At 49.9% G+C, this 13,063-nt stretch overlaps 2 protein-coding genes and 2 long non-coding RNA genes across 8 annotated transcripts; 1 reads left to right on the forward strand and 3 right to left on the reverse strand.

Annotated features, from left to right (window-relative positions):
* Window positions 1–40: 40 nt before the first annotated feature.
* Window positions 41–5,987, reverse strand: CWC25 (CWC25 spliceosome associated protein homolog). The gene is made up of 10 exons (XM_080359877.1): window positions 5,912–5,987; window positions 5,420–5,592; window positions 4,541–4,777; window positions 4,025–4,094; window positions 3,447–3,574; window positions 3,149–3,218; window positions 2,536–2,723; window positions 1,874–1,960; window positions 1,160–1,321; window positions 41–840 (listed from the first exon to the last, which is right to left on the reverse strand). The coding sequence occupies exons 1-10, from the start codon at window positions 5,927–5,929 to the stop codon at window positions 726–728; spliced, it is 1,248 nt and encodes a 415-aa protein (XP_080216003.1). The 5' UTR covers window positions 5,930–5,987; the 3' UTR covers window positions 41–725.
* A 17-nt stretch (window positions 5,988–6,004) lies between these two features.
* LOC308049973 lies at window positions 6,005–10,058 on the forward strand. 5 transcript variants are annotated; one of them, XR_013923344.1, is made up of 6 exons: window positions 6,008–6,151; window positions 6,649–6,790; window positions 7,025–7,110; window positions 8,340–8,536; window positions 8,614–8,801; window positions 9,144–10,058. It is a non-coding gene; the product is annotated as an uncharacterized lncRNA (long non-coding RNA). The 5 variants fall into 5 exon arrangements; XR_013923345.1 differs by having other exon boundaries at window positions 8,623–8,801; XR_013923341.1 differs by having other exon boundaries at window positions 6,005–6,068; window positions 8,340–8,801.
* Window positions 7,621–8,307, reverse strand: LOC308049974. The gene is made up of 3 exons (XR_013923346.1): window positions 8,271–8,307; window positions 8,019–8,140; window positions 7,621–7,701 (listed from the first exon to the last, which is right to left on the reverse strand). It is a non-coding gene; the product is annotated as an uncharacterized lncRNA (long non-coding RNA).
* A 150-nt stretch (window positions 10,059–10,208) lies between the features above and the next one.
* RPL23 (ribosomal protein L23) lies at window positions 10,209–12,503 on the reverse strand. The gene is made up of 5 exons (XM_080359878.1): window positions 12,442–12,503; window positions 12,095–12,178; window positions 11,197–11,325; window positions 10,508–10,621; window positions 10,209–10,338 (listed from the first exon to the last, which is right to left on the reverse strand). The coding sequence occupies exons 1-5, from the start codon at window positions 12,452–12,454 to the stop codon at window positions 10,256–10,258; spliced, it is 423 nt and encodes a 140-aa protein (XP_080216004.1). The 5' UTR covers window positions 12,455–12,503; the 3' UTR covers window positions 10,209–10,255.
* Window positions 12,504–13,063: the final 560 nt, after the last annotated feature.

Here is a 13,063-nt window from a genome sequence, read left to right on the forward strand (position 1 = left end):
CACCTAAAAAGTGTCATTTTTTAAAAAAAAAGATCTACGCTGCTGAACATATACACATTATTTACATTACAAAAATCCCAGAGAAACATTTGCTGTATTACCTACGCTCTGCTCAATTCCTCTCCTTTTGAAGTAGCTTCCTTTGGGTCAAACACCATTTAGATCCATGAGCAACCAAATAACAGCTACAGACAAAATTGTCAAACATCACCCTCCAAACCCACACCTGAAATGGTGACAGTACGGTCGGGATTCTGTCTGTTAACTCCTGTAGCTTTATCCAATTCCATTAAATTAACTCACATGAGAATTTCTCCTACTCTGATTTTTAAGAACTAACAAAAATAGGTCTTTTGCTCTGTCGTATAAAGAGCTCGGACACTCCGCACAGTGTAAAAAGCAGTTACCACCTGGCAGAATTTGGTTAATAATATACAAAAATGATACCAGTCAAGGTGGAGAGAGAAGGAAAAGACTTGGCAATGCGTTAAAAATAGAAGACAATGGCTCACAAGTTCTCCAGCAAAGGTTCGCTCGCAACGTCTCGCTCGTCACAAACACGTTCACAAGGCCCAGAACACGCCGTGGGCAGTGGCACAGAAATCCCAGCACTGCTTTGGGAGCTGGTAACTGTGTCTGTGTGAGCAGGGAGTCTGTGCTGGAGGTCGCTCACCTTGGGGAATAAGTGTCCTTTGAACTCCTGCCTGGGAGCAGAAGAACAAGTTTCATCTCTGCATAAAGTTCTTTTCCAAGGCAGCGGGAGTTCTCTGCAGGGAGTGGATGTTGCGTTTCACCCGATCTTCCAGGGTGGACGTAGATGCGCTCTCTAGTTTTAAGCGACTGCGAGAAATTGAAGCAAAGAAAGAAATCAGAACCTCTTTCCCAATGTTACACCATTTTTTAGTAGGATTCATCCTAAGTTGTCTACCTTAATTAATAACTGATCACCGTTTTCTGACTCTGACAGTCAAGGCTATGATAGAAATAGTTATCTTCTGAGTTAAGAAGAGGATTTGGGAACAGTAGATGTCACTAGTTCTACCAGACAACACAGTAGAGTCAGATTTTTATATCATAATTTGAAACACCTCAAACTTCCAGGCCATCACTTGCTCCTCGTATTTCCCTGGAATGAAAACGCAGATAATAAAACACTCACTTGAAGAATTTCCCATCTCGGGAGTCGAGTTTCTCCAGCTCTCGCTCCAGCTCCTCCTCCTTCCGGTGCTTCCTGAGGTTGTTCGCTCTCTCCTCGTCCCGCCACTTGGCGTTTTCCATCATCTCTTGGCGCTTACGCTCCAGTTCCTCTGGAGAAATCTTCCTATTTGTGTGGAAAAAGCCACTGCTGGGAACCAACAGCACTGGGCCCCAGCCCCCTCTCACTTCCCATTCTTCAATAATTTATAATCCTCCAAATTAGGGCTTTTGAACAACTAATTTTCTTTGGTTCCCAATCAGCAAAGCACATCTGTACAGGTCTAAATGTTCTGCTTTGCCCTGCCCCTGGCAAGATCTGTTCTCCTCCTCTTTTTAGCCTTCTTGGTTTTAATTGAGCGGTAAGATGATGCTGGCAAGGTCATATTTTCCTGATGACAGTGAAACAGAATGTCCAGAGGACAAAAACCGATTTCAAGTCACCACCTTGCACATGGAGAACCATCAACCACGGGAGCTGCTTCGGGAAGTTGTCCAAGGTGTTAACTAACACCCAAGCTCAAAAGCACCAAACTGAGCACCTGAAGACTCTCTGCCCTATTTTCTGGACATCTGACCCAATCGATTTTCATTAACAGAGTAAAATTCAGTTCGCTCAGCTGTTTCGCCAGCCCCAGAGCCGCTTCCACCCAAAAGCACAGGGACGAATGTTGCTTACCGCGTGTAGCCTGGACTGCGCTGCCGTCGGTAGCTCTTTTTAGGGGAAGGGCTTCTCGGTCTCCCCTTCTCCTCCCGACCGCCGTGTCTGTAACCCAGAAACACCCTCATCAGGACAGATAAAGACACATTCTCACTAGTCTAAACGTTCCCCGCACTTTTTGTACATGTTCTGAAACTCAGATGTCCCCCATTATACAGGATTGTTACCTTTCCACTTCAAAAACAATACACTGCGGATTTCCATACATCTGTTATATATTTATGTCCATATATCCATCTGTTTTTACTCAGTTCCAATTATTCCATCAGCAAATACCTGGTACCTGATTTTATCAGCATTTAATAAAGACAATTCAACCACGATAAATACATCTTAAAGAGAATTGTTCACCCAAAGACAGGAGTCACTAAACACAAAGGGGCACACCTACAAAGGGGGGTCCCAAATGAAGGCGCAATTGCAGACAGCATGAACCCCCCAAGAATTTCTGGGCTCTTGTATAACTGCACAGCCCTCACCTTTACACCCAGGACTGAGCAATAATGAGGCCACAGCACTGAGGTGGTAGAAGGAAATGAAAAAGAAAGATGGATTTTGGTTCTAGAGAACCCCCCTGGTGGCAGCCCTGGGTTGACACCAGCCGAGTTCACCACACTCACTGTTTGCTGTGTCTAGAAGGAGATCTTGACCCTCTGCAGCCAGATTGTTCCGAATTCTTCTTGCTGGAGCGTCTCTGAGGAGAATGGGACGGGCTCCTGGACCTGGAGCGATCGCGGTGCTTGTGGGGGACCCTGTCCTGGGGAGCTGGGGAGCTCCGGGACCTGTGGCTCTGCTCCGAGTCTCTAACCTGGAATTCAAAAGCATTTTTCAAGAGAGATGTCTCGAAACAACGATGTGAAGCCACAGAAGAGATGCCAGACCAGGCTAAACGCAGGAGGGTTTGCGTTGACTCATCTCACATCCTATGTTTTTATTAAAACCTATGTCTGAAGAGATTATTTCTGTACAATGTTCAGCAAATGAACCTGCCGAAAGAATCGAGCAGAGTATTTGAAGTAAAACTTAACTTGAATTCAGAGAAGACAAAAGTCCCAGCGGGACCTGCACAGCTTTAGTTTCAGGGCTTAGGTGGCTCCAGATTAAATCTGAACTTTATTAGATTACATTCCCTTCATCATCCTCTTCCAGCCGGTGAAGCTGCCTTGCAACAAACTACCCAAAACTCCTGCTCTTCCCTAACTCGGGGCAGCTGTGGAAAATACACGTACGTACTTGTAAACCGTATCCTGGGGCTTTGGGAGGAGCCGGTTTCCAGGAGGAACCGATCGTCCTCTTCTGAGACCTGAACAGAAAACACAACAGTACTTTTGAAGCAGATGAAGTTTAAGTTTTTAACATTAAGATGTCATAAAAGTAATTGGACAACACAAAACCAATAAAGTAACAATATAAAAACATTCAGGCCAATGAAGAGCATTAATTAGAAGGATAAAACTAAAAGAGAGGACATGAAAAACAGGTAATTTAACCAAGAGATAAGGTATTTATACTACAAAATCTGAAAACATACTTGTTTTTGCTCCACTCCTCCTCACTGCTGTCGCTTTCACTGCTGGAACTGCGCCGGCGATGTTTCTTGTGCTTCTTCTTCTTCTCTTTCTTCTTCTTTTTCTCCTTTTTATCTAAACTGTTTTGCAGCTGTAAAGCAAGACACCATCTCATTAGGGCTAGTTACTGTCTCTACGCTTGGGCAGTCAGTATCACAGGGCAACGTAACAAGAGTTTGCTGTGGGAAGGCTCCTGGAACAAATCTAAAGCCATTTAACAAGGTTTTCTCTCAAACCTAAAGAGCTTATCACTCTGTGGTACTAAAGCAACAAATAATCACTGGCTAAAAAAAAAACACAGCAGAAGAATAAAAGAACAGTGAATTGGAAAGGAAGCGAAATTAATTCCTGCTGAGCGACTGATAAGGAACCTTCTTCTATAATATCTGGATTATAGAAAGTTGAATTTATTCTGTTTTTCTGTGAAAGACTCAGGAAACGGAACTCAGTTTCTTCTCCTAAACGATACTAATTTGGACCTTCGATCGCCTCCTTGGCTCAGTGTATTTTGTGCTTGAAAGGAGCACTGAGATACACCTACCAGTTCTTTGATTTTCTTCATTTTAATAGGATTATTCAAAACCTCTCTCTTCTTTTCTTCCTCCCTCTTTCTAAAGCAAAAACAAATATATATATATTAGTATTTTCAAATAACTGCAATGATATTTTCATTAAAGACACTAATCATGTGCAAGCTCTAAAACCATAAAAAGCAGAAAAATGGTCAAAACCAGATGGAACTAAGAAGGAATCTGTCCTTTCCTTCTCCACTTAAGACTGCAACAAGTAGGATAAACAAGAATTAGTTCTTTTACCATCAATAAACACTAATAAATACCTGAACTCTTAGAGCAGAGTAGATAAATACATGTCTGCATGAATAAGGGAGCTGAGACAGTAGAGATGAATCAAGGTGGAATAAGAGTCTTTGCACTTACGATGGCCACGGACAGCCCGGAGCTCACCCAATTCACACACAGCTTTCAGAAACAGCCACACGAGAGTCTTCGCAAAGATCAACCGGCTCTCCCACTGCTTTCAGCCCCACATTTCGTACCTTATCATGAAAAGCGGATCCTCCCGGATTTTGTTGGCCATGTCAAGGACAGAGTTGGCTCCCGACCTGGTGAAAATGGAGCCTGGGAGAAGCCCTGTCTCGCTGGAACAACCCGCGTCCTTGTCCTCCGCCTTCTCAAAGACGTATTTGTCCACGGGGCGACCCATGAGATACTCCTCTCTGTTCACCATGCCCCCGGGACCCTGGTACATCCACTCCAGCTTCTCTTCTCGCTTCCTATTGCAAACGACAGCATCTTATTTTTGGTCTCACAGTTCTAAAGTTAAATTTTAAGGCACTGGCTTATGAAGGTGAGTGGAAACAGCTCTCACAGGGGCACCTGGAACACCTGCACCCCACATCACACAGAACACGTGGCCCGGAGGATGCCCAGGTGAAAAAAAAGCTTAACAGTAGAGTCAATGATACTGTTAAGCGGCCTTCTTTATTTTATTAGCACTGGGGAACACTGAGGATCATCCTCCATAAGTGTTCCAGCGTCTGGATGCTCTTGTGTTGCTTATATTCACATAATTATTACATATGCACTACAATTCTTTAAGATTTTGACATACATCTATACTAAGAAATAATTGATGATGTTAGTTATAATTGTTTAGTTTCTTACTTACAAGACACCTATTAATTATTAAATACAAACTAAGCACTCTGCTTCTAAACAATGTATCGCTTAATCTTCTGTCTCCTTCTCGTCATGCAGAAGGATCTAAAACTTGAGAAATATCCCCTCGTTTTGCAGGTGGTCAGAAGGCATTTATCTCACATCAATTGGTTAAAGATGGGTACGTCTTTTATAACTTAATCGCAGTGTACATGGATCCGGCAGCTTCTCCTCGCAGGGCAGCTGCAGCCCCTCACCTGACGGTGCCCATGTCCTCGGCGTATCGCTGCATCTCCTCCCGCGCCCGCTCCTCCTGCAGCTCCCGCTGCAGCTCCTCGATCTTCTTGCGCTCGGCTTCATATTTCTGCTCGGCTTTCCACACCTTCTCCACATTGCGCAGGGTCTGGGGGTGCCAGCTCTTCTTCAGGTTCTGCAGGGGGGGATAACGGGGACACCGGGACCGTTAAACAAGCGTCCCCACGGGCCTCCCCTCGCCGGTGGTCACGGGAAGGGCGCGCTCGGCAGCCTGGACAACGGGACACACTCATTCCCACCTCACGCAGACCCGCTGGGGCCCAGGGAACGGCCGCAGGCCCCGGCCAACCCGCGCCTCCCGGGCCCGGTGCCCGCCGGCAGCCAGCCCGAGCGCAGGCCGGTCCCCGCAGCCCCGGGGGGACCTCCCGACCCCTCTCGACCCCTCCCGGCCCCTCTCAACCCGTCTCGCCCCCCCGGACCCAGCCGCTCCTCACCAGGTCGCCTCCCCCCATCGCGGCCGCTTGCTCCGCCGCTACCGGGGCTGGATGTGCGTCATCACCGCGCGCGGGCGCCGCTCAGTGTCGTCACTTCCGGCGCGGCGCTGAGGGGAGCCGGCGAGATGGCGGGGGAAGGCGGCGCCGGTGCCGTTCGGTAGGGGGGATTAAAAAAGGAAAAACAGCACAAAACAAACAAGAACAAAAACAACCCTAAAGTGTTTAGCGGAAAAATCTGAGGTAAAGGAGGCGGCTGAGCGGCGTGGAGCACCCGGGACCCCCTGCCCCTGCGGGCGCGGTGCCCCGGCCCGGTGCCGCGGTGAGCGGGGTGTTTTCCGCCCCCCACCAGCCGCCGTTACCCCCGGGGTGTCCCTGAGCGGAGGCTCCTCCCGGGCCGTGACGCAGCGGCCGGTTCCTAGAGCGCCGCGGGGTCCCCGGCGGGGTTAGAACCGCTGACCTCCCGGTTCCCAGCGCTGCGCGTTGCCCTCGCGCCATCGCCTCCCGCGGAACGCCCCGCCCCCCGGCAGCCCCGCGCCCGGGGCGCAGCTCAGGGGCAGAGCCCCCGCCTGCGGGGCCGGGGGTGCCGAGTTCGAGCCCCGGGGGCGGCGTGCAGCGTTTAGTAAAGTAACCACAGACTGATTTATACAGGACAGCCTCATTGCAGCACAGATCCCCTCTTCTAATGAGACGCTGTAATAATTGTTTACTGGTTTAATTAATAGTAATTACTCAAACAGGAAAAACTAGACCAGCAGCACCTCTGTTGCACCGGCTTATTTGTGCGTACGTGCGCTCCTCAGGAGAAGAGGGGGAGAAACGTCAAGGTCTGGTTTCGTGCTTGGCAAAAGATGACCAAGTGATTTCCAAGACATCAGAGGGGTAAGAATGACCCTCCATGGTCTGTCTGTGAGGAGATTCTGGAAGAAAAAGGGGTGAAAAAGCAGGTAAAGAGGGGGCACCTGGAGTTGAACCAGGGACCTCTTGATCTGCAGTCAAATGCTCTACCACTGAGCTATACCCCCTACTTTCCTTCCTTCCACAAGGAGGTTTTAAAAACATTTATATGGAGCAACAAGTGTCCGTGTCCACTGATCAGGTTCTTTTACTCCACAGCCCACTCTGCACCGTAACGTGTCTGCCAAAGGGCGTACAGGGAATTACCACAGAGAATCAAGAACAGAGATGAGTACACGCACACGGTGAGTAGTTACACAGCGCACAACCGCTGCAGTTTATAGGCCTGGGGTCAGTTCCTCCAACACTGAAGCTCACACATCAGCCCTCACAGCACAAGCTCACAAGACCCAAACCAAACTCTCCAGCTTCTTTCTGTGATGAATTTTGGCAAAAGGAAGGTTAAAGGAGAAGAAAAGAAGGGGGCACCCAGATTTGAACTGGGGACCTCTTGATCTGCAGTCAAATGCTCTACCACTGAGCTATACCCCCTGGGGAACCTCCTGCCACAAGAGATTTTAAAAACATTTATAGAGAGAGACTGGGTTTTATACCCACTGGTCAGATTCCTTCACTTGCAGCCCCCATGTGCATATTACTGTGCCTGCCAAAGAGCACAGAGACTCTTAAATATAATAAATCATGATAAATACAATTACTACAGAGCATTAAGAACAGATACAAGTACGCACGGACAGTGAGTAGTTACACAATTAACAACCCTTGCAGTTCCCTTGTAGGCAGGGGCTCCATTCCTTGAATGCTGAAGCTCAGAAACCAACGTTTGCTGCACAGCACAAGCTCACAAGGCCCAAGAGGAGCTCTCCAGCTTCTTTCTGTGATGAATTTGAGCAAAAAGAAGCATGAAGGACAAGAAAAGAAGGGGGCACCCAGATTTGAACTGGGGACCTCTTGATCTGCAGTCAAATGCTCTACCACTGAGCTATACCCCCTGGGGAACCTCTGGCCACAAGACGTTTTTAAAACATTTCTATAAGACAGACAGGTTTTTATACCCACTGGTCAGATTCGTTCACTTCACAGCCCCCTCTGGGCCATAATGCGCCTTGAAAGGGTGTCAACAGACTTAAATAGAATAAATGATGATAAATATGATTACTGCAGAGTATTAAGAGCAGAGATGAGTACTCACAGAATATGCAACACCTGCAGTTTCTTTCAGGCAGGGTCTCGGTTCCTTGAACACTGAAGCTCTGAAACCAATGCCTGGTGCACAGCACAAGCTCACAAGGCCAAAAAGGAGCTCTCCAGCTTCTTTTTGTGACAAATTTGAGTAAAAAGAAGTGTGAAGGAGAGGAAAAGAAGGGGGCACCTGGAGCTGAACCAGGGACCTCTTGATCTGCAGTCAAATGCTCTACCACTGAGCTATACCCCCTGCACACACCTGTAACTTGCCAACAAAACAGCATTTTCATTACATTCTTCCCCAATCTTTGGCATCTCTGCCTCCCAGGAATCCAACTGAGCAAATCCTGCTGCAGAAATCACCAGCCTGAGACACAACAGCGGCCAAGACGCCGACTCGCCACACTCCCACAGACAGACAGACAGACACGGTCTCTGCACGTCGTTCACCAGCCGACCTTGGCCCAGTTTCTCTCCAGCCAAACCTCTGTTTCCCCGTTGGCGTTTGTTCTCTTCTAACAGACGGTAACTTGATACAGCAACTGCCTCAGACTCCGAAGTTTTCCCCCACCGTTTCTATCTCTTATTGTAACATGACAAAGAATTCACAGGAGGGGAAGCCGAGCTGATCTTCTCGAGAGGCCAGTGAGGAAAACCTTGTGCTGCACTTTCAAGAACAGAACAATCTCTAGAGGTGAAGACAGAAGAACATTGTTCAGGCCCCTGAGACAGCAGAAGATGGGAGGCTGAGCTGCTCCTTCCAGCAAACACTCTGACAGCCCCAAAAAAGGTAAATTGTGAGGGGGCACCCAGATTTGAACTGGGGACCTCTTGATCTGCAGTCAAATGCTCTACCACTGAGCTATACCCCCTGGGGAACCTCTGGCCACAAGACGTTTTTAAAACATTTCTATAAGACAGACAAATTTTTATATCCACTGGTCAGATTCTTTCACTTCCCAGCCCAATCTGGGCCATAATGCGCCTGCAAAGGGTGTCAACAGACTTAAATATATTATCATAAACAGACTTAATTATATGATGATAAATATTATTACTACAGAGTAGTAAGAGCAGAGACAAGTACTCACACACAGTGAGTAGTTACTCACACAATACACAACCCTTGCAGGTTCCCTACACACAGGGGCTCCGTTCCTTGAATGCTGAAGCTCCGAAACCAACGTTTGCTGCCCAGCACAAGCTCAGACGACCAGGCAAACTCTCCAGCTTCTTTCTGTGATGAATTCAAGCAAAAAGCAGCATGAAAGGAGAGGAAAAGAAGGGGGCACCTGGAGTTGAACCAGGGACCTCTTGATCTGCAGTCAAATGCTCTACCACTGAGCTATACCCCCACTTGCTTCTTTATTATTTCAAACAATCTCAGCAAACATTCACTAATTAATCCTGGGACAAAACAGCAGCTTCTGAAATACTCATCTCTTCCCTCGCAGCCACCTCAGTGTCCTCTCATGGGAATCACCTTCTGTACCTCTCCCAGCACCTGATGGAACAGAAGCCAGAGCCCGCAGGCAGTTTTATGGAAAAGTGTGGAAAGCAAGCGCTCCAAACCAACTTTTTCTGGATAAAAAGGAAGGAGGGGGCGCCCGGATTTGAACCGGGGACCTCTTGATCTGCAGTCAAATGCTCTGCCCCTGAGCTACACCCCCACCTGCAAAACCAGCCGCGGCTCCTGTTGGCAGCAGCCGAGGTCCTGAAATCCCAGTTCTGTCTCCAAAACTTCCCATCACAGAGAAAAAAAACTTGCTTTGAAACACCGACTTCACAACACAGACTGAGGCGCTTGTTTTCAGGTGGTATTTTCCCCCACACCAGCAGTTAAATCACCCATTTCGTAAGAAAACTCCACACCTACAATTGAGAGCCCCCATACGACGGTTTCTTGTAGAACTTTACTGACACCTCTTAGTTTCTGTCCGCACGTACCTGAACTGGATCACTCTGTAATGCTAAAATGTAAGTCATTCCAGTGCAACCCCATTCCAGGTGTTTTCCATAATACAGGAACCTGCCTAAAAAAAAAGACCTATTGGATATTGAAACTCCAAATCCCACTTTCCTGCTGCAGTCCATGTTCACACAAGGTCCATAAAATGACTTCCCAGAGCTCCCTCCCTCACTGTGACATCGTCCCGCTCAGCCGAGGGAGGCGCTTCGGCAAGAAAAACACCACGTATTTGGTACAAGGACTTTTTATTTGATCCCTACGGAGACAAAAGGCGTTCACGCGATGCTGCCCGCGTTGGAGGCGATCCTGGGCCACAGATCTGCGCATTCCTTCGCCACAGGGCCTGTGATTGCAGAGCCTGGAGGAGAAAACAAACACAACAGCACGTTAGAGACAGAGTAGGCGCAGAGATGTTCACACAATTCAACCCATTTGCGCTGAGTCTGAGCAGAATCTGGGTCCTTTTGCCCAAATTGCAGCCCCAACCCACCACCCCTCTCCGCATCCCCCAGGGTTCTCGTCCGTACCTTTCATTTCACCTTTATTATTTACTATCACTCCCGCATTGTCTTCAAAATAGAGAAACACCCCGTCTTTTCTCCGGTACGATTTTCGTTGCCGAATGACCACTGCCGGGTGGACTGCAGAGAGAAAGGAGCAGCTCGGGATCACAAACCACCTTTTATGCAGCACATACCCCGGAGACACAGGTTTGGGTTATTTTGTGGGTTTGTTTGGCTCTGTTTTCTTTTTAACCTCATATTTGCAGCATTTCACTACGAGAAACTATAGTTTACCCTTAAAACTGACTATGTAACACAGCTGCATCTACGCTTGGACAATTCAGTGTTTTTCCACTTGCCCACCTTTATTTCCAAATATATCATCAATTCACAGCCAATATTCAGCAGGAACTCCTCCCTTCCCCTACCAAGCACCAACAAACCCTTGTTTTTCCCCCAAGACAGACTGTCCCACCACTGATTGAAATAAACAGCACAAGCTGCCACTTCACCCAAAAGCGATGCCTTTGCTCTGCCCTTCCACGACAACTCACTGGGTCACTGTTCACAGACCCAACAAGTGCTTTTTAGGAGGGTGGACGTGACACTCCAGAGATTCGGTTCCCGCTTCCTGCGCCAGTTTGAGGGAGGAATCATCCTCCCCGTCCTTCGCAGGAGTGACACAGCGGCGCACGCCGACTCTCAGCGCTCACCCTTCTTCCTCAACTCGGGTTTGCCCTTCTTGACCGTGGCCATCACCATGTCGCCCACACCAGCCGCTGGCAGCCGGTTCAGCCGCCCCTTGATCCCCTTGACGGAGATGATGTAGAGGTTCTTGGCGCCTGCGGGGAGAAGCGCTGCCGTTAACTGGGGAAGATGCTGCCCCAACAAATCACTGACTGACGCCAAGAGCGCCAGCTGCGGCTTCCCCCAGAACAGACACTGGTTCTGGGGAAGCCAAACTGTGAATCCTGGGGGTGGTTTTGGGCCCCTCACGCCAAGAAAACCCTCGAGGTGCTGGAGTGAGTGGAGAGAAGGGAACGGAGCTGGTGAGGGGCTGGAGCACAAGTGTGATGGAGCGGCTGAGGGACCTGGGGGGTTCAGCTGGAGAACAGGAGCTGAGGGGAGACCTTCTGATCTCTGAACTGCCTGAAAGGAGCTTGGAGCCAGGGGGGTCGGGCTCTGCTCCCCAGGAACAAGCGCCAGGAGCAGAGGAAACGGCCTCAAGTTGCGCCAGGGGAGGTTGAGGTTGGATTTAGGAACAATTTCTTCCCCAAAGGGCTGTGGGGCATTGGAACAGGCTGCCCAGGGCAGTGCTGGAGTCACCAGCCCTGGAGGGTTGGACAGACGGACATGAGGTTCTCAGGACATGGGGCAGTGCCAGGGGTGGGGGAACAGGTGAACTTGATGATTTTGAGGAGCTCTCCCAGCCAAAACAATTAAACAATTCTATGACGTTATTGTTATCTCCTTCCCCAACACCTCGCTGAGCCACAGGTACAGACCTGAACTCATTTGCAGAATAACCCCCTGTTTTTAACAGCTCATTCAACAGCCGTTCCCCCCCGGGTCACACCGGGCGGCTCTCACCAGGCCCCTGGCCGCGCTCACCCGTGTTGTCCGCGCAGTTGATCACGGCTCCCACCGGGAGACCCAGGGAGATGCGGAACTTCGCACCGGAGGAACCTCCGCGTCCTGCGGGTGAAGGAAAGGATTAAAACCCCAGAGCCTAAACGCTAAGGGGCTCCAGGCAGCCATGACCCGGCCCAACCTCCGCCTCCCCAGGAGCGGATTAATGACACCGGCTGCGGCCTCCGCGCCCAACCGGGCTCGCATGCCGCTCCCCAGGCCCCCACTCCGCCATCCCCCGCCCTGAGGGGGGCGATCCGGGCGCCGCTCGCCGCAGATGGAGCCGGATTCCATCACCCCCCCCTTCCTGGGCTCGGTCCCCATCTTACCTCGCTTCGACATCTTGGCGCCGGAAGAGACGGAGGCGCGCGGGGCACGCCGGGATATGACGTCGCCCCGCCCACTTCAACGCGACGGCGGAACCCTCCGCCGGCAGCGCCCCCTAGAGGCGACCGGGAAGCGGCACTGCTGGGCTACCGGGAGCACCGGGGACGGAACGGGCGTAACGGCGGCGAAAATCGTTTATTTTAACAAATTTGGGAATTTTGGGAAAAAAATGGGAGAAAAAAAGGGGAATAAATGAAAAGGAGGGGGCACCCGGATTTGAACCGGGGACCTCTTGATCTGCAGTCAAATGCTCTACCACTGAGCTATACCCCCACACGGTGATACAATGTATCGTGATCCTTTATCCCGATTCCACCCGTGCACGGGTGGGGGCGGCGGCCGCGCGTGGAAGTGGGACCGCGCACGCGCGCGGGGTGGGGCGGGGGTTAAAAATGTTTATATAAATGCTAGAAAAAGAGAAAAATCCGTCTCGCAGGGGGCACCCGGATTTGAACCGGGGACCTCTTGATCTGCAGTCAAATGCTCTACCACTGAGCTATACCCCCGCGTGGAATCGCGGGGGGCTCCGCGCTCGCTTACACCGCGCTCACGCGCGCGCCGCCC

The sequence above is a fragment of the Nesoenas mayeri genome (genome assembly GCF_963082525.1).
Source record: "Nesoenas mayeri genome assembly, chromosome: 26".
Lineage (NCBI taxonomy): Eukaryota > Metazoa > Chordata > Aves > Columbiformes > Columbidae > Nesoenas > Nesoenas mayeri.